Source organism: Brachyistius frenatus, unplaced genomic scaffold (assembly GCF_029030835.1).
Source record: "Brachyistius frenatus isolate BFR_SWC_R1_liver_20210118 unplaced genomic scaffold, ASM2903083v1 Contig_48, whole genome shotgun sequence".
Lineage (NCBI taxonomy): Eukaryota > Metazoa > Chordata > Actinopteri > Embiotocidae > Brachyistius > Brachyistius frenatus.
Window position 1 is genome coordinate 206315 of NW_027210647.1, and position 26021 is coordinate 232335.

The 26021-nt window shown below is 41.7% G+C and overlaps 1 protein-coding gene across 1 annotated transcript; it reads left to right on the forward strand.

Moving 5' to 3' along the window:
* Nucleotides 1-4568: 4568 nt before the first annotated feature.
* hamp (hepcidin antimicrobial peptide) lies at nucleotides 4569-5657 on the forward strand. Its single transcript, XM_069703761.1, has 3 exons — nucleotides 4569-4853; nucleotides 4954-5031; nucleotides 5195-5657. The coding sequence occupies exons 1-3, from the start codon at nucleotides 4767-4769 to the stop codon at nucleotides 5300-5302; spliced, it is 273 nt and encodes a 90-aa protein (XP_069559862.1). The 5' UTR covers nucleotides 4569-4766; the 3' UTR covers nucleotides 5303-5657.
* The last annotated feature ends 20364 nt before the right edge of the window (nucleotides 5658-26021 follow it).

The window sequence follows — 26021 nt, forward strand, 5'->3', positions numbered from 1 at the left end:
CCTACATTCATAACGACACAGCACCTGCCTCGGTGCTACAAAGGTATGTATTCTGCTGTTGTTGAAGATGGAGGATAAGCTCTGATTTATTTTTTTTCCCACCTTCTATGAGCAACCAGTCTCCTATGTGACAGCAGGCTCACAAGAATCTGGCAATGCTGGCAAATGCCATATGGGCCGGCACACCTACCGCGCCATAGGGCCACAAGCAAATAAATAGCTGGAATAAAATTGCAACCCGCTGGCTGTGGCCGACTTGATAGTGGGATCGCCTATCTGATAGGGTAGTTACACGAACATAAATAGGCTACTTACATTGTAAGGCAGGTGCAGGAAAAGAAAACACAGGAACATACGTCGCAAGCAGAGATCAAAGATCAAAGAGAAAAAGAAAACAAATTCCGATAGTGATGCTGTCTAAAGTTTTAAGTTAACAAGCTCATTAAAAAGAAGTTACACAGTCCGCCGGAACTAAATGAAGAGGAGGAGGAGGAGGAGGAGGAGGAGGAGGGAGGAAGAGTCTCCAGATGCAGGCGGATTACAGTGGAAAAGTGCTGCAAAAAGAAGAGGAGGATCGGGACGAGGAAGAGCAGCAAGACAACCTCACAGGTGATACTGTAAGTGGGGACAATCACCAGAGGCCTAAAACAACAATGCATTGATTAGCTTTAATATGATTTGCCACATCTTGGGAAACACGGGGCTGGTCAATTGCTAGAGAATTTTTATTCCAAGTCCGACCCTGTTTCACAGAATCTTTAGCACTGATCTAACTGACAGATCAATCTGTTTGCACATGTTGAAAGACCGTATGATTTCCCCTTAAAACTTGCAGTTTGGATTGCACCTGCAAGTAATGTTAGGGAATAAACATGGAAATGTCACCGTATTCAGTATTTCTATTTCTGTTACTGTGCACAAAAAAAAAAAAAAAACATTTGTATACATGTATTTGCTCCCTGAAAAACAACAACTACCAAATTAACACCACACAAAAGGTAAAAAATGTTTTTTAAAAAAGGTGATATTTCAATGCATCAAATAATAAAACCATCACATTTAACATGTAAAATAAAATGGGCACTGATTGAACTGATCTACAGATGAGAAGAAACAGAAAAGGTGGGTAGTGATGCATGGGGGAAAAAAACAATTTTTTTTTGCAGGGAAAATGTATGGCTCTGGTCATTTTTGTATATTTTGGGGGATTTTCTAACCACAACCAGGAACGTTAGACAGATCAGTTCAGAAACGGATCACAGATTGCATTAAATTCACTCAGTAAATAGCAACTTGTGCAAAAACCAACGAAGATGACAATTTAACAAATTTTTAAGAAGTAAAATGTCATGTAGAGTTGCTACATTTAATTGAAAAGACAGTAATTATAACTAAAGCCTTTCACCTCGGTCGACATCTCCTGGTGTGCTTTCACACCGACTTGACAAAAGGATCTTTAGAGTCCGTCTTTAATTTTTAATCACACGTCAAGACAATAAAAAGAACAGCAATCTGTCCACTTTGATATATTGCTATTGTATAATCCTTCATACAACCATAATGGAGAAAAGATAATTCCTACTTCCATCTCAAGCAGGTTACAATTATAAACCATTTTTCTCTAGTTACTTGAAATGTTATAGAAATAAAGTCGTGCTGTTCTAACCAAATCTAAAGGAAAGCTCACACACTGCTACTCTGGCTGTTGCTAAACAATCCACCAGATGTTTGCATCCCGGTTGTTTAGATTGTCCGAAATTCTCTTAATACATTTTCCCCCAGTCTTCATTACTTTAACATCAATTTCCATAATTTTTCCATGTGTTTGTGTGTTTTTCTAGAGGTTCCTCTGCGAGTATTTCTGTTTGACATGACAGTCGAAAGCATTTCATAGCTTTAAAGTAGTATTTTGGCTTGTGCTTGGTATACTTTTTTGTTTTGTTGTTTTTGTATCTGTTAAAAGGGCATTTTATGCCATTATTGGAGATTTTGAAAGTAGAGCGATAAGTAATGGCATCCATCAAGGGTGCAATCTTGGACCATTGCAGATCATAGTAGGTGCCTCATCCTATGAGCCTTTAGTTTGTTTTATAACTTCTAATCAAGTATTTCTCTTTTTTTCATGTTAAATTAAAGTTGCTTTTTAAATATGGTCTCATTCCTGCATTAAGGACTGATCCTGCTCAGAAATATTTGGGAAGTTCCAAGTAATCCAGTGTTTTGCAACATGCCTCTCTATCCCCACAGACTGGGGGGAAATACCTGCAGCCACCCTTTAACCTGAGCTCCGTACTGCCTCCTCAGTCTGAAAGAGACATTGCATTTGTCCAGCACTTTTGACAGTCAGGAGACGATTGGTGGCCTTGATCATAATATGCTCCCACGCTTAGTCACAGATTTACGTGTTTGTGAATGCACCAACACTGCTTCGTGTGTGACCCAGTTTGCCTGTGTTGATGGACAGTCTTTTGGACATGAGACTATTATGTGTGGTGTCTTTGGTAGCAGACAAGTATAATGTGTGGGATGCATTGCGGTTCCATATAAAGCTGGTGGGTGGGTGAAGGGGGGGATGGACGGGCGACAGAGGACGATGATGAAACAGGGACAGACGGGGGCAATGCCCTCGACCAGGAGAGAAAAGGTAGAGTGGCGCCTGCTGAGGTGAACCTGTCCGCCATGCTGGTGCCTGGTTTTGTTTGGCCAGAAGATTCCCAGTGATAGCCTCGAGGGCGGAGACATGCATGCTCAGGAAAGCACGGGTCAAAATGTGAATGCTCGGAAAACACAGGTGTTTAAGTCCTTTTTTATTTTATTTTTTTAACTCTTTAATGTGTTCTTGTTTCTTTCTCAAAATCTGTATATATATATTTTATTTTTTACATTTTTTTTTGTCGTACTGCAGTCTACTGGTGTCAGGTTAGACCTCGTGTGCTGAGTCACGCTCAGAGAAACTTGACAAACAAAATGGCTTGTTCATCATGAGTCTACAGTATGTGCTGGTTCAAAGTGTACTAGGGCCTCTTTCTGTTGTTCAGAAGCACACGAGCAGACAGAAAAAGTCCCGATAACGTGATTGATGGTTCTAAATATTAGAAAAGTGTGGACAGATTCCAACAGATGTGGAGCCATTCATGAGTGTATTTGTTGACATGGACGTTGCGGTCACCCAAAGCAAGCAGGGTGGGCCAGCGAGGTTATCGGTGATCGAGACAGACTGACGCAGCCGTCCTGCGACATGTTGTTCTCTAATTGAGTCAGCATGGGCAATTTGGACAGACTTTGAAAGTATAATGAGAATTCAAATGGTCTCTGATTTTTATCTGCATGCACAGCCCACCATTTATCAATCCGTACCTTTATTTTTCTCATTTTTGTTATTTCATTTCCAGCATTATTGATTTTTTTTTTTTTTTTAATTTTCCCCAGCCTGGTGTTGTTGTGCAACAGTGTTCGTAAACTGACAGGTTAATTAATCTGTTGATGTTTATCGCTGCCTCAGTGATAAGGGGAAAAATAATTCTTACACATTTAGAGTTTTGTTTTTTCTATGAAACCTGGTTTATTATCATTATGCCAACGCCATTAAATAAATAACATTTTAATTTCAAACTGTTCTATCGACATCTATTGACATTTAAAAGTATGCAAGGAAATGAGGAAAGCTCTTTTAGTGAAGCAAAAGCAGCTTTTATGTTTTATGTTGTAGCTTCTTCGGTCTCTAAAAATGATGTCTGGAAATTGAAATAATAGTATAAAAAAAAATATAGCCCGTGTCATTGTGATATAACAGATGCAGAGTAAAGCACCTGTAGGGATTCTTTTCTGTCCAGACATAATAAACCTCATCACATTACTTTATATTCTTCTTTCATGAATGCATACTGAAACACCTTGACTCTCAAACAGAGGATTTTAATCCTGGCTACTACTCCGCAGCTCTCAAAGGGATTTAATTTGTTTCAACTGCAGGTTCCTGTGTGTTATGCAAAAACTGAACGTGGTGAAATTGAGGGGCTAATTATTCCATTTGAGAGGTTGTAATTACATCCTTTAGACTGAGCAATGGATATTCCAAAGTGGCTCCTTCTCCTCAGTGGAGGATTTCCTGGGTTGAAACAAGTGCAGCTCAGTCAGCCATGCAATAGACTGACCCACGCAGTCCTGGCCTTTGCTGCGGGAATCTCCAGTGCCAGATTTTCTCCAAGAAAAGTCCCATTTACAGAAAACATATAACTCTGGTGTTGTAAAAAACGATAGTCTCGAGCAGCTTGTTCAAGTGTGGAGTTATGTGTTCTCTCAGCGGAAAGTTTGTGATTGGTTTCATATTGTTAACAGACAGTGGGAAGGGGGGGGGGGAGGGGGCTCCAATCAAAAATAGATCAGAGAACTTCCCCCCCCCGTTGTTGCAGAACTATGAAGAGGAGAAGTGAGGAGGTCAAAACTTCCCCACTGGAGTTAGGTAACGGCTGCCAGGAATGGGCCGGGCTTCCAGCAATGATGAGGCAACACTTGGCCCAAGTGTGTATAAATGCCAGCGCACTCTGCATGCTCAACCATCGGACTGGGGAAGGACTGAGAGCTGACAAGGGTCAGTGAAAGATCTGAAGAAATCCACTCGCTGAGACAATCACCATCCATCACTGAAGAATAAATTGAAGATACTGTGGTGCTCCTCGGTGGCCTGACACCCATGAGAGAGAAGACCTATCAGCTCTAATCTTCAAAGGATTTAATAACTAAACCGTTTAAACCCCCCGACCAAAATGAAGGCATTCAGCATTGCAGTTGCAGTGACACTCGTGCTCGCCTTTATTTGCATTCTGGAGAGCTCCGCCGTCCCATTCACTGGGGTAAGAATTTGACTTAAACTCCCTTCATTTGCTTATTAGCTATAAATGTTTTGCCGGGATGCTAAGATGTGGCTCCTAAATGTGCATAATTCATTAACAGGTGCAGGAGCTGGAGGAGGCAGGGAGCAATGACACTCCAGTTGCAGCACATCAAGAGATGTCAATGGAATCGTGGCTGGTATGTTCAATTGACTGAATGAATTAAGCCAATTACCATGAGCAAATTAAAATTTAAGTGGATGTGTTTTCCCCACAGAGTGCCCCGGTGCTCTCTCCATACAGCGAGAGGATGAAGTGCTGGAGATGAACACCTCGCTCACGTCTCTTTGTCTTTCCCACAGATGCCGAACCACATCAGGCAGAAGCGTCAGAGCCACATCTCCTTGTGCCGCTGGTGCTGCAACTGCTGCAGGGCGAACAAGGGCTGCGGTCCCTGCTGCAAGTTCTGAAGATTTCCAGCAACAAGCACAAAATATTAATTTATTACGCTATCTGTCCTCTCCCCCAAGAAACGACCTTCTTTTGGTTTTTTTTTTTTTTTTTTTTTTTGTAACTATTTCTCCGAAGCATTCACTGTGCTAGAGACATTTTGTATCATTTATAAGAAGTATGATTCAAGGACCAGCACTGACAAATGAAGGGCTGCTCTTTTCTATTTATTTTGTATGTTTTAACTTTTTTTTTTTTTTTTAAAGCTCAATGATATGTAAATTTCTTTTTAATGTCAGATGTGGCGGTTTTTTTCATTGGAAAAAAAGGTCGAACAAGTTGATATTTAGTGCTGAATAAATACATTGAAACTACTGGGAAATGTTTTGTGCCATTAATATGGAAATATTGAACAATGATAGGTCTTTGCTGACTCGTTCTAAATTGAATAATATGAGTATCATGATCCCCAGGGCTTGTGATAAATATTGCGCTTATGGAACAGCATGTGTGATAAATTATTACCAGACATAAAGTGATAAAAGGCAGCTGGAATTGTAATTATGGTCAAGATATTGCCCGATATGTTCCGACTAGTTAGCTCGGTGATGAACGCAGCATCTAAACACAATTTTGCATCTTCAAACACGACACCGTGTTACCACATTAAAATTGAATCTCACTTGAAATGCTTGACATAGTGTGTCTGTAACAGCCAGTATGCACTTTCATGTACTTTTAACATCTTTTTTTTTTTTTTTTTTCCTCTTCTCCATTGCAGACAAATCCTTTACAAGGAAATGACTCAACTGACAGCTTATGAAACGTTAAAATTGATTGTCAATCACTGTACATAAAGTTCTTGGCAAGGACTCTCGTAAACGATATTTTTCATACAATGAGGCTTTCCTGGTTACATTAAAAAAATTTAAAAAAATTGTTGTCTTTCTCCCAATTTCATATTTCTGACCTTCATGCATGCTCGTGTGGTTCCTGAATTTTATTTGGGGTACAATAAAAAGTCAGCAGAAGTCAAGACTGAGGGCGCTGAGCTCAGGCTGTTTTTCAGATAATCGTCATAATTTAACATATTATCTACATAAGATGCATATTGTGATCAACTCAACTTGATTATCATTCGCTGTTGCCGCTGGAATCAGCTCAGCTCCACAACATTAATTATGATGCAAATAATAGAAATCGCTACGAGTGAGTGTGGCTGATCAGTTACACCAGACGATTTTTCTTCCGTATGGTTTTGAGGCACGTTAGTTAAAATTACAGAAAGTACTGGGATGTTGGGATTACCAGTTTCAACAGTGTGCCCTCTGCTGACTCGGCTACTAATCGCAGCCACTAGTGGTTAGAAAATTTCACAAATATTTTCAGAGATGTAGCCTTCACTACAACTCCCCTCATTCAGCATGATATTTACCACCGAATCCTGGCTTCTTCTTTTTTCTTTTTCTCTTACTCCAAAAATTCTCTGAACCCTACTGCACACTACTAACAAATTTAGCGATCAGAAAAGTAAACTTCTGCTGTGTCTTCATTTGTGTGCTTATCCTTACTTTTTTGAGTGCCTAAGGGCTTTCACACGCAACGTTGCAGTGCGCTATGGATGGCGTACACATACCGGTCACCCTCAACGGTTACCATTAACAGTCCGGACTACCAACCTGTTGGCAAACTGCTGAGATCGGCAGCTGGGGAAGATGCAGTTTTTTGTGGTGAACGCCAAACTATACAAATGCCACATGTACACGTCCACGCAAAAGTGTTTATTTTTCATCTCAACTACCATTATACTGTTTCAATTGAAGCCATCAGCATGTTTATTGTGTGTGTGTGAAACAGGGGCATGAAAACACAACAAGTTAGATGACGGGTGACGCATTCAAATGATGCAGTCGGCAATTCTGGTAAGTGTGAAATTCAATAAAACACGACCCTGTTGAAATTCAAACACGACACAATTAAGTATGCTAACATGTAAATGCACTATTGCAACTACGCAAATTGAGACACAGCCATATTCAAAGATAAAAACAGTGAATTAAAATTGTTGTTGGGTATGTAAATATGCAACTGCTTACTAACCGGTTTAGCGAATATCAAAGTGTGGAGAATGTTTGGCCACAAATTGGGCCAAAGAAAATCAGTTATAGCGGGTTTAATGCTAAATTAATGTTAACATATTGATGATGCTTGTTCTGGACATGCCTAAAGTTACACGCAATATATCATGAAAACACATCTGTCGTCACATATTTTACAGACATGTAACTTGTGCTTTTTTTTTGGGGGGGGGGGTATATAAATTCATCTTATATATATATATTTTCAATAGACCAGACCTTGAAATAGATGAACCAGATTTCAAAAGACCGCTGTTACAAAATCATATTTGGGAAGTGCAGCGCAACGCCACAGCAACAAGCTCCCAACAACAGCATCAAAGACGTTGCCAGAATAAACAGGCTCATAATTTGTGATAAGCCGTGACCAGCTTGGGCAGCATGCTAACGTAGGAAAGTCAGTTCAGGCCACTAAGCATACTGTTTAATGTTTTCCTCACAGACTACAAAGACAGGCACACACACCACCCACACACTCATACACCACACCACACCACACACACCCACCACACACACACACACACACACACACACACACACACACACACACACACACACACACACACACACACACACACACACACACACACACACACACACACACACACACACACACACACACACACACACACACACACACAAACACATGAGAGAATTCACTGCAATCAGTCAGTTTTGACAATCATTTCCAGAATAATCAACACCTAATGATGGGTGATCATTTTATAAATTGCCACGTCTTCTGCCCATTGTCATGTCATCACAACTGCCACGCACCCTCCAGATATCCTTCAACATTTATTATAATCAAACTGCAGCCATTTGTAAGTGGGATGCCACTGCCTTCACATGTGGAAATATTTTCTGTACATTTTGACCTCATTAGTCAATATGAGCACGAATATGTAAACACATGTAAATATGAGTTTAAATGTTCCTATGTGCAAGATTCCCTTTTCTAAATTGAACAACAAAATGTAAAAGAAGATCTCTTACTGTGCCCTGAAGATTATTTTGTCTTTGAAAAGCTCTATCTGGGGCAACATGTCTAAAAGCTTTCATTAATTACTATTATATTTTATCAGCTTTCACTTGAGTTGAATTTTGTTTTGGAAATACATCAAGGAAACAACATGCTTTTAAAATGCCCTTTCATTTAAGTGCCTAGTGAAATAGAAAAGAAAACTAAATACTCATAGGGCAAAATGTTTGATTTCAAAGCAATCGTACAATACACTCTACATTAAAGCTATTTCAGTACAGAATTGGGTCTTCGTTAAGCATCATTTTAAACTAAATCTTGTGGTGTTCTGGAAATCAAGTGGCTGCCAGGCAACACATCCTGGGCCAACTCAGTATAACAGCGGCGGAGAGTTAAATAAACCCCTAAGCGTTAAATCCAAGCTCAAGTTCATGCAATAAACTCTGTCGCCCCACTTATTATCGCGGCGGTTTGGCCTTTAATATGTCCAGGAAATTCAAATATTAAGAGGAGAAAAAAGTAATCAAAAGAAAATCAGCATCGTTGAAGACAAAAAGAACTTCAATAAGAATGTTCAATGACACGATAGAAATGAATGCCAAAGGCATAACAAGCACAATGATCCCCGTGTTGTCTCATCTTTGATAGTTGAGCAGTCCAACCCCAGGCAAGTTTGTTTATTGGGTTTTCTTTCAGATTAAAGTAACCTCATTGAGGGTATTAATACTTGCGTGCAATTTTATATGTAAGAGGAGGAAGCGGTGAAGAGGCCACCCACATGATGGTCAAAGGGTTCAGATGCAGACATGGAGGGCTCAACCACCACACAGCAGAAACCTAACACAAGGGTGTGTAAAACCTCTCTTACTTTTGTACTGGGGACTAAATGAACAAATGAGAAACATCTGTGCGGCTGCGGTTTTTCAGATTCAGGCGCTCTCCTCCGGCTGCACCGACTGGGAACTGCCTCTGTGACGTCCGACCTTTTGCCTGATTGATTTAAAGCTTCACTGACACGGTTTGTTTTTATTCTAAGAACTTCAGCAGTTATCTTCTGCGGTCATCTCAGTTTATTGATCTGCTCCTTCTAGAAGCTCAGTGGCTACCAGACACACAGTAGCTTTAATCTCCAAGAAACAAAGATGTAAAAACACTTTTGTGGTTTCTAGAAGTAAACAGATTAAAGACCATGTAACCCATATTTTTTGTAATCCTTTAGATTAATTTAATTTCCACCCTCTTGATAATGTGGTCGCCCTTTTTTTTCTTAAAAGTATTTTCAAGTTGATAGTTCTCAAATAATAAATGTTGTCCATAGAGCAGGTATTCCATGTTTGGCTTTTCCCCCCATAACCTATCGCCCTGGAGAAGTTTTCATGAAACATTACGTTACTTAATTTCATGTTTATCAAAAGACTGATATCAACTTGTGTCTGGCCTAACACCTAAGTGTCCCGGTATCTTCCCAACAGCCTCATCTTTTCCCTCTGTGCCTTTGCATTTCTTGCATTAGGTCATCCCACTGTTAGCCTGCTAAATTTGTAACCCTTTGTGGCTTGCAGACATCGTCCATGTTGCTGTTGCAACTGTGTTTTCACAACTTCACCACTTGAACGCCAAGTATACAGTGAATACGATTTCCTAAGAAACCACGAGTTTACGAGTTCCATTGGAACACAGGTTCAATACACGGCAGGTAAAGCCACACTGAATGTGGCAAACCTAATCTGGAAATGCCAGTTAGAAGAAATATGTTTTTAATCGGGTTAAGTTGACGACCTGATCCGGAGAGGGTTCAGTTCCTGCATTCCTTAAAGGCAAAATGGAACAAAACTTTCACTCAGTTTTATACAATTTTACATATTGTAAACCTTTTATAGGAGACGTTTTTGTTCCCTTATGGTTTAACAGACTGTATTGTTTGACCTGATGCAGATTAATATATAAAAATGAAGATCTGAGTGAGTGCAGTAGATAACAAAGCCTGACAGCAGGACATTTTGACCAATCAAAGTAGGCGAAGCACAGGTGTTACTGATAATATTAACTGTTGTAAATGGAATCGAGCATTCATTAATTTTATTATTTACACCTGCTGGACAGCTGTTGGTTTATTGATCACTGGCTGCTGAGTCAACATCCTCTAACACTTTGATGGAAGAATCTGCAGCAATCACACTGTCGCTCTGTCTTTTTATATCACACAGACACACCTGGAATAAGATCATTGTGTCATATTTAAAAATTTTACCTTCTTGTCGTTCAAAAATTTTATACAGTGAAGATTCCGCTTCAACTAAACGACCATCACCATCTCCAAACTAACTTTTACTCAAATCGATTTTCCAGAATTAAATTCATCCATATTTTACACCTGTGATAGTGCCGGCAGTATCGAGAACGTAACTATTTGTCATAATTATGGATCTGTACCAGTGTGTCCGCCTGTGTGTGTGTGTGTGTGTGTGTGTGTGTGTGTGTGTGTGTGTGTGTGTGTGTGTGTGCGTGCGTGCGTGCGCGCGTGTTCGAGGAATGTCAGGACGGCCTTGGGGCTCTTGAGACCCGGTGTGATTTAAAAAGACAGGGATGGGAATAGACCTAGTTGCTCCCTCACTCTCTTCCCATCTTCCATTGATCACCAGATACCTCAAAGGCTGAGGAGAGAACATGTTAATCGACTGCTTAGCTGCTGAGAAACACACCGCCCCTCCCTACTCCCAAGCTTTTGGTGAACATTTAGAAGCCTGATTCTGCCATTGAACCTGCAGCCATCGTCGAGATATTTCACCTGTGTTGCTTAAAAAAAAGAAAGAAGCATTGTCCTGCTGCCTGTATCACTTCTCCACACACACAAGCGGACTGTATAACTCTGTATAATGCATCAAGCTGGTACCATTTGCATTTAGATCACCCCCTTTTTCCTTGCATTGTGTGTCGGGATCGGAGTCGATACTGCGGTGGGCTCCTAAGGAGAATGGATGGAGGTGGTAATGAAGGCGAACCACCAACACAAACAAGCCGCCCGGCCGTTCCTCTGCCCGGCACCATGCAGCACCTGGAGTCGTTAGTTTTAATTAGTGGAGGGAAGTGATAGGAGCTCCTCTCCCCTCCCACCCATCCCCACCCACCTATCCCCTCTGGTGGAGAGCAGCTGCATACTGATGCTCCCCTCACACACTTCTGCGTGGTTTTTCTACACTTTTATTATTTAATCGCTGATGCAGAATATAACAGTTTGTTTGGATGATAAAATTAATCATCTGGTCAACATATTGATGAGCTCAGTTGGATTGGTTAATCAAGACTCTTTTTTTTTTTTTTTTTCTATTTTGGTGTCACAATCGACTTGCATTTCTTCTAATATTCAGCAGCATGTGACAGCTTTAGTAGAATCTGTCGGCTGTAAAAGAGAAAATGGCATATGGTTTATCAAGTGGGCTGCTCTCCACAGCTATTTCATGGAATTAACCTCTTGACAGTTGCAGAAAGTTGGGCAGTAGATTCCAGCATCCTTAAACATCGCCTCCCTCCTATAACTCCGCTCTCAACACTGATAAGGCCCGTAGTCACCTACACTGGCCTGACACTCCACCCACACACTACACAGATGCCTTGTTAGCTCAAGTGGAGGAAAAAAAAAAAAAAAAAAAAGCAACAGCGCTGAACTCTAAATTCAGGCAAAAGCGTGAGATTAGCCAGTAGGCGCTGATAATGTCTTATGATATTTCAGAGAACAGTATGGAAAATCTTCTGTTTGTCTAATATTACAGTTCCTTCCGTGGCTCCTCCAAGCTTTATCTATTTCATTCTTATTCAAAGCTGCATTTGGAGGATTTGATTCCTGATAGAATCACTCTGCTCCAACCACCTCCCTCCTCTCCACTGAGGCATATTTCATGATTTACATTACCTATCAAATCTTCCAGTCCCTTGCTGTCAAATACTCAATGCAGCCTTCCAGCCAACTGGAATAGCTTAGGCTCTACCTCATCCTCACAGTGTGTGTATGCCAAGCCGAGGCGGGTGCAAGGGGTGGTGTGCAGCGGTTTTGGCGGACTTATTTCTGGGGAAAGAAAGAAAGAAAAAGTCCAGTGTTTTGGAAACCTGTAACACTCTGGCAATCCCATTGGTATGTAAAGTCCTATCTTGGGTCAGACATGTGGAACTTTTTTTTTTTTTTTTTCATTTTCCAAGGCTTCTTGAGTCCCAGGCAAACTGTAAAAAATGTATACAGTGTAAAACTATTATATGCTCCCACTTCAAGCCTGCATCAGTTTATGAGACTACTTGTGTAGATGTGGTAATGCATTGCACGTGAAGCAGAGTCATTTGGGGCCAGCCTCTCGCAAAGTTTGTCTCGCCTCTTGTCTTGAAAATACTCTTGGATTGTGACCACGGCCTTCACACATGTATACAGGCACCAGAAAGTACAAACCGTACTCTCTCACAGCTGTCTTTAAAATTGTTCCCTGCTTCCCCAAAACCTGTGGAAAATTGTGTACCTCACATGCAATATTACCCATAGCCACGTGTTGAAATCTGCATAAATCATGTCAGTGTTACTCAGACTTATATTACCCTTGGGAGGGCCATGTGTTTGAATGCTGCGCAGTACCCCCTGGTCTATGTTGATTATATCAAACAATATGCAGCACGACTGGAATACATAAGGAGACCGGGCACATCTTCCCTCACGGCTGAACTGTGCAAGAAGCCCCTTTATCTCAGGGCTCAGTTTAATACTCCAGACTTCGGAGGAGCCACCCTGGGGTGGATAGATAGGACTTGTCATTGTTTTACTGGCTCACACTCCACTATGGAGCTGTATAGGCTCCCCTGTGTGCCTCTAGTCAATGTAACGGTGCTACAAAATCAAACAGCATGGATTTGTCATTCCAGCTTTCACACGCGCTCCGTCTCTTACCAGCCATGTTCTGCGACACCAAAATGGATGTTGTTTAGTGTACATAAATGGAACTGTTTCAGATCAGAGTGAAAGATTAAAAAAAAAAAAAAAGGATGAGGCTCTTTTCTTTCTGCCCTACCCCAGAGTGACGCTTTGTCAGTTGGTGCGTGTTAATATTTTATTGTAGACTTGTAAATCATACCAGTAGTAAAGAGTCATATTGCAAAACTTTGGGAGCGAGTCCAGATTTAACTTGTGAATTAGTCCAGGATTTATGTAACAAACTAATACAAGAAATATATCGCACATTGCCCTGAGATCATGCATCAGTGCATTTTCGTGTAATACTATAATGCCGTAAATGACTTATTTAATCCGTTCCCACACTCTGAAAGGTCTCTCTCTTTCCCCTGTCTCTCTCTCAGCATTCATTCGCATCCATCACCATGAATGGCCGGTGGCCTAAAACAAGCCTGCCCTCATATAATGGATGGTTCCGATTAGTCACCTCTGTGTATGCTCGACAGCGGCGGGGCGAGTTGAGCGCTGTGCGGCTGGTGATTTGTAAGGTCACGTTGTGGTACAGTGGGGACGGATATTAGCAGGCCGTTCGGTGTCCCAGGAGAGCTATGTTTCCTGCTGACGCCATCACATCTGTAGGCAAATATGCGCGTATATCTCTGCGCCTCCCCCGTCTCCGATGCCACGGCTCCTGCACAAATAACTTCCTCCCGGACTTAAAAAAAATTTGCTTTGGGTTGCACCATCCATCGATCCAGCATTCCTGCTCCATTTCCCCTCCCCCACTGGTGGCAAGGTCCTCTGTCAAGGCACTCCTTATTCTTCAGCTTGTTTTGCTGTTACACACATGGTTGGAATTGCGGGAGAGCTAAGGAGAGCTCAACTGCCCTGAAAAGGACATAAGCTCACCGGAAAGCCTACTTTGAGGCATTCAGGGGGAGCTCTAAATCATCATCCATTTTCGAAGACCAAAGTGTGCGCTCCGGATAACAGGGCTCCCCTAAACGCCGCTGTGTAATTCAAACCCTTTCACACATACTGCCCTGCAATATTTTCTTTTAGTGAAAATGCAATTTCCTTTCGGTTCCGTTCAGATATCACCAAGAAAATCTGGATGAGTATTAAAGAAAGAAAGAAAAACAAAAACAAAACAGGGATGGGTTTTTTTCTCAAAAGCTGCTACGGGGAAAAAAAAAAATATTTTATCTGAAAATAGGTCAGTAAATAACAAGACAAGTGAATATATTTTGTTAAATAGCACATGTGCTGACTTGTGGACAGCTGAATATCTGTGTAGCTCATCTCTCGTGGTGTTGACTCTCCAAGGATGCTCCAGACCAAAACATTATGGGAGAGGGGGGAAATGTATTTGAAGCTAGTGCTGGAGGAAAATCATCCCTAATTAAGAAAACCCTTGTCTGGTCTCCGTGCTGTGCTCTCATAGGCATACGCCTCCCAAATTCCTTACGTCCTCTTATGTAATTCTGAACCGATTCCCTTAGAGAAGGCCTTAAAGGGATTTTCTAAGCACCTCTTGAAAGCAACACGTTAATGATAACAACACTGCATTATTTGTTTTTTCACGTCACCTCGGAGGGATTTCAAGAAAGGTGTTTCTGTTTGTTCCTCGAGCAGCTTAATGTGGCTTAATCCAAGCTTTGTTCTATGCAATATGTGTGTGTGTGTGTGTGTGTGTGTGTGTGTGTGTGTGTGTGTGTGTGTGTGTGTGTGTGTGTGTGTGTGTGTGTGTGTGTGTGTGTGTGTGTGTGTGTGTGTGATGACTAAGCACTTTCATTACAATTTGAATGATCAATAAACTTGTTAGAACAGTTGTCAATGTCATCCCCAGTCCTAAGGGGATGGTTCTCATCAAAAAACGATCACACAAAGTCCACATGGAGGGCAAAGGCCTCCGAAAGGTTCCCCCTCTCTCCTCTGTGTAGAAATAGGGTGAAGACACGAATTTGAAGAGGAGTTATTTATTAGAGACACATGCGGCATCTCTCCATCCTGCTGATTCAGCTCTCTAGTGGCACTCCAGAGCATAAATCAGCAAACCCAGGCCTCATTCCCCAAATGTTCATCTGTCTATCCCAGCCCGTGGCCCCGTGAAATGCTGCAGTATGTGTCTATCATCTGTTGCAACCAGATGCCCCACCCAAAACAAAGGGTCTCCAAGGGGACTGCTTTCTGGAAGTCAAACGGCCACCGTACGGCACAGCTGAGGGGGGGTCCCCTCGGTCTTCGAATGTGACTTCCCCTCAAAAAATATCCCATCTGTGGTTGCTGCTGCATGACGAGCTAAATGGAGAGGAAAAGAGTTTAGGGAAGGGGAGCTGAGATACACCCAGCTGTTCCCCCAGTCGGAGGAATTGTGCCAATCCTGGCTCTTGTTTGTCTATCTTGTTAATCCACTGCCATCACACCTATCCTCCAAGTGCCCATCCGCCATAGCTCACTTCACATCCTGGATGACTCCTCATCCAGCCAATCAGAGGCAGGGCGACACTGGCCCCCGTGCTTTAATCCGGTGGCCCCTATCAGAACAGGTCTGTGGTTTATGGACAAGAGTCTCTGCATGAAGTGACACTTAACATTTATTGTTGCAGAGTCAATCAAATAGCTACAAACAGATGCAAAATAACTACAAAGACACAAAACTACTGTTCTGATTAGTCATTTTCTTTCATTTTAAGTGTCTCGCTCTTATTTAGAGTGGTGGCCCTTTAGATGTCTGCGTCCAGGCTCCCACAGTCCGTGGCTGTATGCTATTTGAAGTTACAAACTATAAAGTATTGATGTTATATTAGAATATTTAAAGCTGTTTATTTGGCATTTGCTCATTGCAGTAAAATAAAGAATGTAACTAAAATAAAGTTAATTTTTTGCCAAAAAACAAGTCTTTAAATGTGAGTCTGGTTGCATTTTTACTTACTTTTACAAGGACGTCTACAACCAGTCCAAAAGTACATAAGCTGTAGTGTAGCTGTCAAGGCCAAAACTGACTAATGCTATGAGGAAAAATCGCCCTGCTCAGACAGCCTTTTCATTTTCTCATCTTCTCTAAAAATAGTTTGTGGTAAGATAAGGTCCCTGTGGGGAACTTGTACAAAAAAACCCACTTCCTGCTCCTCTTGTTTTATGCTCTCCATTATTCTAGCAGGGCTGATAAAGTATCGACTTCTAAGCTTGTAAACCATCATGACCTTTAGCTCTGTTTTCTGTAGACTACCATTATAAGACAAAACAAAGGCACAGCCAATTTACCAGCGACTACATCTTCCGTGTGACAGCTAGAAAATAATTGTGAAAGATGCATTAGTGAGATGAATACTGAGAATACGGAAACTTTAATTTTTCTTTAAATTTGAGAAGTTTTCAAAATTGAGACTGGATTCCTAGCCATTCAACTAGTTTTAGAAATATAATTCATTTATGAATCATAAAGAACAGTATAATAACTTGGAGCCTCTTTATTCTGTCGCATCCTCTGTGCCTGGCGTCCTTTTATAGAGCACTTTATTTCTCAAATGTAATATCTCTTTCTTCTCCGCCTCTAGAGCCTCCCTTAAAACATAAATCCACTCCAGACTAGCGTGCTCCACAGTCCGCAACGATTCCGCCGTCTCGCAGATTAAGGCAGAGTGATCCAAACAACTTGGCAACACTCTCCCTGACACCACACTGATTTGCAAACTGATTACCATGTAAGAAGAAGAAAAGAAAACGCAGAGGATCTGAAGAGGTGTCAGTCTTGTCTTCTAAAATAGGCGGCAAATAACACAGAGAGTGGAAAAGAGGCAGAGGAGGGGGAAGGAAAAAGGGTGGAAGGTGAGGAGTTAAAGGACAGGGGAAAAAGGAAAGCTACAATAGGACTGATTGGGATGATGCTTTCCACAAGATGGGGAGTGGCAGAAGAAGATGGGTTAGCTGCTTTCAGACAAGAAAAAAAAAGAGGCAGAGGTAGGGGAGGGTGAAGATGAGAAAGCTGCAACTCTCTCATCCCTTAAAAAAAATATAAAAAATAAAACAATATGAGGTTTTTGAATGAGGTACTCTGGGACTTGAGACAAGGTCAAAAGGATAAAGGCATCAACAACAGAGATGCGACACTTTGCCAAAAATAAATGTCATGGAAAAGACTGCGATCCCACGTCGCTGTGGGGGGGGGGGGGGGTCTTAACGTCTGTGTGTGTGTGTATGTTTGTGTTCTCAGCCATAAGCCTACAGCCAGCCTCTCGATACGGGGCCGGGCCACAGTCCAGAGAGCTCAGGTAATTTGACGGATCGTGCCACTCCGGCTGGTGATGCTTGTAGCTCTCCCTTGCTAGGGATTGTTTCCCCAAGCTTGTTTGGCCAGGCTGGCATGCCGACATAAGATGAATAGCGGCTCCTTCTCCCCGCCTGTCTGTCTCTGATCTGTCCTCGCTGCTCCAAGGTCAGCCAGCCACAGAGTTGTGGAGAATGGGAATGTGGACCTGGGAGGGCTGGTTGGCTGGCTGACTTGAGGAGAGAGGAGAAAGGAGAGAGGTGGAAAGGGACAGAGGCAGAAGTAGGGGTGGGAGGAAGGTAGGTGTGTGTGTGTGTGTGTGTGTGTGTGTGTGTGTGTGTGTGTGTGTGTGTGTGTGTGTGTGTGTGTGTGTGTGTGTGTGTGTGTGTGTGTGTGTGTGTGTGTGTGTGTGGCGAGAGTGTTTATTAGAGGGAGAAGACAGATGTCAGGGAATCTACAAGCAAGGGTACATGACTTGGGTCTGAGCAGGCCTGCGTGTGCCCTCTGTTTGTCCTGTGGGTTTTCAGTGTGTATGTGTGTGCAAGGAAATAAAAAATGGTGAAAAATACATCAAACACCATCAGCATGCTGCTGAGACAGAGCCTGCCAACATGCAGTTTGCTTGGCCCACCTGCAGTTAAGTGTGTTGGTCTCGCTTTGGTTTCTGTAGCCTCCTGAAATGGAAACCAGGACAACTTTCTGTTTACCCAACTCTCCGGTTAGAAGAAAAACCATCAACCCTAATGGATAACTTAGAGGAATAGATATTGTATATAAACTGTATTTCACTCAGAAACACTTTGACCATTTATAGGAAATGCTTATGCAGTTACATTTGCTAGAAAAGGCTCTGCTTTCGAAGGAGCTTTCAATGAATCTAAGCAGTGACAAGTATTCTGCTGAGAGAGCTATTTCAAATCTGTTCTTTGATTAGGCCGTTCCATAATGCTCTCTGTCTTCTTCATAAACCATTAGTGGAATTGTCTGCATTGGATCATTATCCTCTAGTTCAACTTAAACTTTCGTACAGTTCTATAAGCCCTTCGTTATGGTATTGTCAGAAAAAAACATTTTTTGCAACTTGGTAGGTATGTTTAGTAAGAATATTTCCTCATTATGTTGCCTATTGTTTACAGGTTCAGTTTTCCTTGCTGCGATTATCGTCCAGAAACACTGTTCGCATTAAGGTTCAGTTTCAGTGAACAATATGGTGGTCAATGCTGATTGGGTAAAGGCTTCCCCAATTGTTTCAAAACTAACCCAAGGTCTACGCCCATTATGGGACGACAATTGGAAACAAACCTCAATGTGACATGGTCAGACCCAAAAAGTAAAGCCCGAGAGTTATTAGTGTACGACATTTTGTCTTGAGTTAGTGATTTTAAATGTTTGGTTATGGCTGGGTGACCAAAACATTTGATTTACTTCCAAAAAGACCAACATTATATTATATGTTGGGCTGTGACAAACGTTGCTCTCCAGATCAGAGGTGTGACATGCTGCACGGCCTTTCGAATGTACAATCTGCGCATTCTTGCGTTTATCAGATCCTTGCTTCAGTGAGGACATAGATCTGAAAATAGGGTTAGGTAAAACTCAAAACTTTAAAACACTGGTGGTCTTAAAAAGATGTACCACTAATGTGACATTTCTGGAACAGTTTTAGTCAGCTGAACATCTCAGGCAACACCGCCTTACTAACTTGCTGCCATTGTTATTGTCTCTGTTGCTTCATGGGTGACTTAAACCGCTCCCTTTAGATCATGCTCTGAAACTATGATGGGACCTTCCACTTTGTGTCTACAGCCACCTTATTACTACTTTCTCTCGCTGGTGGAGGAGGACGAGATGTGACTCGCAGTGACAAACTTGGAAGACATGTCTGGCTTACAGGTGTTTGAGCTTGGGCTTGTTTTTCGGGCATTCAAGATTTAGCATTCTCAAAACAAGTTGCTTTGATAGACCAGGATGCAATGCAGTGTTTTGGTGTAGAGGCCAATTTTGATGTGTGGTGGCGTATTTGTTTTCCTGTGGTACCTGACATCAAATCCGATTATGATAAACTTGCTCTTGGCTATCGCTGTTCCTCGCTACACCCACATATGTGTGTGTGTGTGTGTGTGTGTGTGTGTGTGTGTGTGTGTGTGTGTGTGTGTGTGTGTGTGTGTGTGTGTGTGTGTGTGTGTGTGTGTGTGTGTGTGTGTGGTATCTGGCTGCAGTATCTGTGTGTTTGCATTTGTGAGTAGTGTGTACATGAGTGTCAGTACACATATGTGAGCCTCATGAGTGTACTGTATAAATGTCACTAGATCATCTCTTTGTGGATGCGGCTGAGTAAGTATAGCTCAGAAAAATCAATTTTGTGCCCCATAAGGGGAACATAAAAACCACATAACTTTTTCCTTTTTATTTCAAAACACGTTAGCTAAGCTTTAGTCTGAAAGCTTGGCCCGCAAATCATGTGCCATTTTTTTTCACCCTGAGTAATGTAGCTGAAATAAAAACCGCAATACATGAGGACACAGCTCTTTCTGCACTATATAATTTATTTTTTTTAACAGGCGACTGCTCAGGAGCTGCTGTAATTAAATAGTTCCCCCCCTCCCCCCCCTTACACAACATTTGATTTGTGTCGGAATTGGAGTTAGTTCAGCAAATTAATCGTTCTCTTGTTTGGGGAGCTTTGTGAAACACTCATCCCTCTTGGAAAAATGGAGCCTCTTGTAAAACGAGTAATGCAGCTACCAGTAATGACAATTTCATGTCTTTCCAAACGCACAGTCCAGTGTAAAGCCCGTACTGTTCCTCAACGTATTTTATCAGCCTTCCACTTCACCCCTGTCCCATTCACTTTTCCTCTTAACTAACTCCCTATGCCTCTCCTCTCCTAACAGCCACCCTCCTTCGCCATCCCCACACCGCCCTTGTTCAATCTCTGCACTGTCACTTTGAGGCGCGCGCTTCTCCTTCAGTCATTGATCACGGTGGCAATAGCGTAGTGTTTGCTGGTATGGAAATGTGTGGTGCGGCGGGGAAGGAAAGGAGATCAAACACTTTAATTACAGCAGGCTTGTAGGTGGCGCCAGCGACAGGCAGCAGGCATGTAACAAGGACAGGTAGGAGAAAAAACCTCCTTAATCCAGCCGCACTCACTCCCTCCCTCACATTTGTCGAGCGTCATCATAACTACCTTGTCATTCCTGTGCTTATGAATCCTGCTGACACGGATGGGCTTGAATATGTAGGTGAAAGCTCGGCTGAACATATTCACAGGCGCAGAAATCAATCACTCGTGTGAAAACACCAGAAATGCCTTTGCATACACAAACAGTCAAACCCAGTTATGTGCATACGGACGTGTATAAATCATATCTGCACTTCTAATCAAACTAACCAGCTTGATCAGTCAGTCTTCCACTAAAAATTTAAAATCCTGTAGGAGATAAAAACTCATTGTCATTCTGCCTTCCTCGCTCCACTGATTCATTTGTAGGACCTGTACTGATCCCACAGAGAACTTCATAGAGAGGAGGGAAAGGCTGACACAGACCCTGTGATTGATGCCCTCTCTCGCTCATCCCACTGCTGATTCAGAGCTCCAGGCATTATGGGAACCACCTTTCTACTTCGCTGTTTTTTTTATTCCTACCAGGTACTGCCTCGCTGTCACTCAGGGCCCAGTCAGGACTGCACACAGTGTCAACCAGCTGATCAGATGTTGGAGACGCCTTTGGCTTGTCAGAATTACACTGCTTATAAGACCGAGGGGCTAAAAGGGTGGTCTAAAGATCAAGAGAAAGGACCGCGTGACCTAAAAGTCAAGTAATTCAAATGGATTGGAGGTCAGCTTTTGGTGAACATGGCAACAGAGGAAAAGTGAGAGACTGTCCAAAGCACAGATAGCGTCACAGAGTAGATAAATCATTCAAAAAAAGTCAACACAAAAAAGAACAAGATAAAGTGTGGGCATTTTAATTACGACAGCTACACAAAGCCTTATGCTGGTGGGACTCTGTTATAATTGTTCAGGTTGCTTTGTTTGTGGTTTTCTGTCTTAATGAACAAATTAACTCAGTTGTGATTTTAGTTTAAGCCAGGCGATGAAGTGTTTTCATTTTTCCCCATGAAAAGAAATAAATTTAAGCAAGCAGGCAAAATGTAATCAAGGAGACCTTCAATTCTGTTGTATTGTTTGCGAACATAATATATATTTTTATTGAGATTTTCCATGAGTGGTGCCGTCCCTTAAAGGCCACAATAAAACAGAAGACATAATTAGAGAGATATGTGAAATAATACATGCATAAAGATGATTGGATTCTTTTGGTGGCTCATCGTTTTTTACCCCGAGAGAATTATTCTTTATCTTCTTAAATGTACCTTGTCTACCAGTCCCACAGGGGCTGCCAAAGACATATCAGCTTTACGGTTGTTTGGTCTGGCTTGCACTAGAGGAATGGATTTTTTTTTCTTTCATGAAGAAGCGAGGTCTTTGATATGGCGGATCAATTTTTCAGAAGTGTTTTTCTTTGATAAACAAGGGCCTTTTCCTCACCGGGTGAACACAGGCGCAGGCTTGGACCTCACCCAGCGCAGGTTGGAACGAGAGCAGTCAAAGAAATTACGAGGAAAATAAAGTGAGAGAGCGAGAGAGGTTGAGAGGGACGAAGGGGGGTGAGGTGGGGGGGTGGGGGGATGGGGGAGGAAGGCTTGGAGAGGAACAGATGAAGATGGAGGCAACAGCAATGAAGAGTGGAAAATAAATATTTATGTCCTAATGTTTCTGCATGACAGATTTGATATTATATTTGAATGTGGTGCTACACCTCAGCCATGAGGAATGTGTTGGCAATGAATCGCACACCGGGCCAATAAAGCACATTGGGGGGATTTGGAAAAAGAAAGAGGAAGGGTAAACAGATTGTGGGGATGTGCCGGAAAGAACGGATGAAATACAAGTGAGAGAGGAAGAGAGGGAGCAAAAAAAAAAAAAAACTCATGAAAGGAGGAGCCGAGGGATGAGATACAAACAAAGCACCGACAGACCGAAATTGACATTACGGGTACGGCAAATGGGACAACGGACATCAAGCAGATCGAGATGGTGTACACATGGAAAGATGGCAAAAGAATGAAAGAGAGATTTGTGGCCTGCGGAGTGAAGGGCATGAAATGGATAGAGCCAGGGGGCCCACTGGAGTGTGTCAAGGGGATATGTGCGGCTGGGTCAGGGAGCACAGAGGGCTGTGGGAGCAGGCATGGTTGCAGGCCCGGTCTATAGAGCCAGCTAAAGGAAAGAAGAAGAAGAAGAAGAAGAAGAAGAAGAAGAAGAGACCGACAAGGCCCATTAACTCAGCAATAGTAGCTACCAGGATCACCTAGGGAGGGGCGGCAGTTTGGATATCTGCACTGACGGGAGAGAGAGGAACGAGGATGTTTAAAATGGAAATCTGCAAAACCCTCAGTTTTCTATATTTATGTGGCATCGTTTTTGGTGAGTTCTGCAGTTTTTGCACCACACTGACATCAATCTAAAGCCCCGATCTGTAGTTTCTCTTTATCATATAATCACAGCCATATTTACTTGCGCATTTAAGATTTGAGCCCCCCCCCCAAAAAACTACAGGCCTGTATTTCTTCTGATAAATTGGAGTGGTCTTTTACGGGTGCGAAAAATCTCCCACTTCTTATGCTAAATAAACTTTTAAAAACCCATTGGGTTAGCTAAAAAAGGAAATGTCACCAGTGGTGGGAGAGATATTCAAATCCAAAGAAATGATTCAAAAATACTCTTCAAGTTAGTTGGTAAACGTCCTGCATGAAAAATCACACTTGAATAAAAGTAAAGTATTTGTGGCAGGATGTAGTTACTGTATCAAAGTAAAATTACCAGTTTGGTTCCTCTGACTGATATGTTTTTGTGTATGACACAATTGGATTATTAATACTAAAGCTAATTTGAACTACTTTATACAGAGTTTTATATGGACAACAGCTGAATGTGAAGGCTCATCAGATGATCACTGGAAGAGGAAGGAAGAAAAAACTATTTCTGGACTTTTTCCTCCAATCTTAACTTTTTGGTGAGATGTTAGATTACTCAAACTTTTATTGAAATGAAACCAAGTGAGAAGTTCAGAAGAAAAAAAAAAAAATCACTGTTTGGTGAAGCTATTAACAACTCAGACATCTGAAATGTAATGACTCCACACACGCTTTCTGAATGAAGTCAGGCATGAAACCACTGGTTTAATCTGTAACAATGTGTAGTATTTTAAACACATTGTTATCCACTCTGTCAAAAATGCATCTTAAAAGTAACTGAAGCTGTCAAATGAATGAGTAGAAAGTGCAATACTGCCCACTGAAATGTATTGAGTGGAAGTAAAGAGTGACATTAAATGGAAATAATGAAGTAAAGTATAAGAACCTCAAAATTGTAATTAAATGCAACTTGAGTAAACGTTTCTCATAAAAAGTTGATGTTTTGGGAAAAAATGGGGGATGCACCTTCAATATGTCAGTCAGATTTTGTTAATTTTTTTTTGCATTAAAGACCCATCAATCAATTAAGAATAAAGATTCCCTTTTCTTTAGATCACAGATTCTACTGCTCCTCTAAATGTGTGGCAAGAGCAGATTTCTTTTAGTTTACTTGGATTTAAGCTAAAGTTTGGTGCCACCTTCCACTAGATAGTGTTTACAGAAAATGATTTAACCCAGAACCAGTGGCTACAACAGTGAATCTAAATAATGTATGTTCATAAGTTAGGTTGGCTCTCTGATGTGTAAAATACATTTTCAGTATTTGAAAATCTGTACATATTTATTCAGATAATATTTTCAGAGATTAGTACTTTTATTCCTAGACTGATTCCTGTGAGAAGCGGGAATATGCAGTTATAAAAACAAAAGAACCAAAAATGGCTCACATTCAAAACTGAGACATAATTGTGATGAAGAATGAATAATGATTAAAAAAAATGAAATGTGTAACAAAGACCGATGGAAAGAGGGGAAAAGTCCTTTTCACGTGGGACTAATTTCACTCTCACGTATCGAGCAATTTGTAATAATTGTGGTGCTGGATGGTGGTTTTAATCCACGGGGAATCTGCCACGTCTGCTGTTTCAATCTCCCCTGAGCCATGAAAAACGGAGGCAACTATTGGTGGAATCATTTAAGGCATGTTTTGCTTTGCTGAATCAGATTGTGACAAATGGAAAAATCTGGAAAACCTCCACTCAGAGTTGAAGATGTTCCAGTTAAAGGTATAATTAGCAATTATATTCAAACTAATTACATCAAATGACCGTAATATGAAAAGGTTGCAACAGTTGCACGACCACTAATATTAATTCTGGATTCCTTTAAGCCACTTTCATCTGATTGTTTTGGTTTATCTATCTATATTGTTGTGTCCCTTCTAACCGTCCCCTGCTTATGAAACTGCAGGCAGCTACTCACACAAGCTGGTTGTAGGCTTCCTGCCCAGCATGAAATGACTGAGAGCCAAAGTATCTGAGTGGGTAGTGAACACATTCGAACATCCAGGATGCCAGAATGGGCCAGATGTTTTTCTCAGGAGTTGGCGGACTAAACACAAGAGAAAGTGCCAGTGAATATTGGACTTGATTTAACAAGTGGTGAGAAAGAAAGATCCAGTTGAATGCCTATGTTGCTCTGTTTCTTCTGGATGTGTAAGCAATATTTCATAAGTGTTTTCGAACACATTAACACTTTGATAAATGGATTGATTATCAAGGCATGTCGGTGTGAGTTTGTTGTGGAATTCACTTAGAGTGTTGAGAGCTCAAACTGATTTGTACCGCCTTAATTTCATTTTCCAATTTGAATGTCTGTAACAGAATGCACAGATTGGAAAATAGTACACATTTATTATTCTGTACGCCTCCGATTTCAGTTATGCCACATGCAGAAGTTCTCTGTGGTGGTGGGGTGTCTTGGATATAGGCAGGAGTTGGAGTGCAGGGAAGACATGCATAAGGAGTCATTTGTTCCTCCATGTGAACATGACCATAGAGATGGTGGTAGATTTTAGGGAGGAAACCTCATGGGGGAGTAGGGATGCGTACCCTCAAGCGGCAACAGTGTCGTCATCCATTGGTTTGTGAACTGCTGTTCTGAAGCCTCGAGTTCTGCATTTTGTCCGTCGCCATTTTGCTATTTTAGAACCAGAAGTGACCGTATTTGTACGAGCAGTGGAAGAGTGAGCTCTGGATCTAATTGGGAACCTGAGGGCACTATGAACATGCACCCATGGCAGAAACCTGACTGCACCACAGGCCGATATTTTCTAAAGAAGGTCAGATTTTTCTGTTTGTAACAAGATGATGGAAATCTTCTACCACGCTGTGGTCACAAGTGCCATCTACTGTGCTGTAGTCTGCTGGGGTGCAGC

Excerpts from the sequence above, each read along its gene's own strand:
- hamp (XM_069703761.1), top strand. The coding sequence starts at position 4,767 with ATGAAGGCATTCAGCATTGCAGTTGCAGTGACACTCGTGCTCGCCTTT. Across the intron at positions 4,854-4,953 it reads CCGCCGTCCCATTCACTGGG|GTGCAGGAGCTGGAGGAGGC; the intron begins GTAAGAATTTGA and ends ATTCATTAACAG. Across the intron at positions 5,032-5,194 it reads TGTCAATGGAATCGTGGCTG|ATGCCGAACCACATCAGGCA; the intron begins GTATGTTCAATT and ends TCTTTCCCACAG.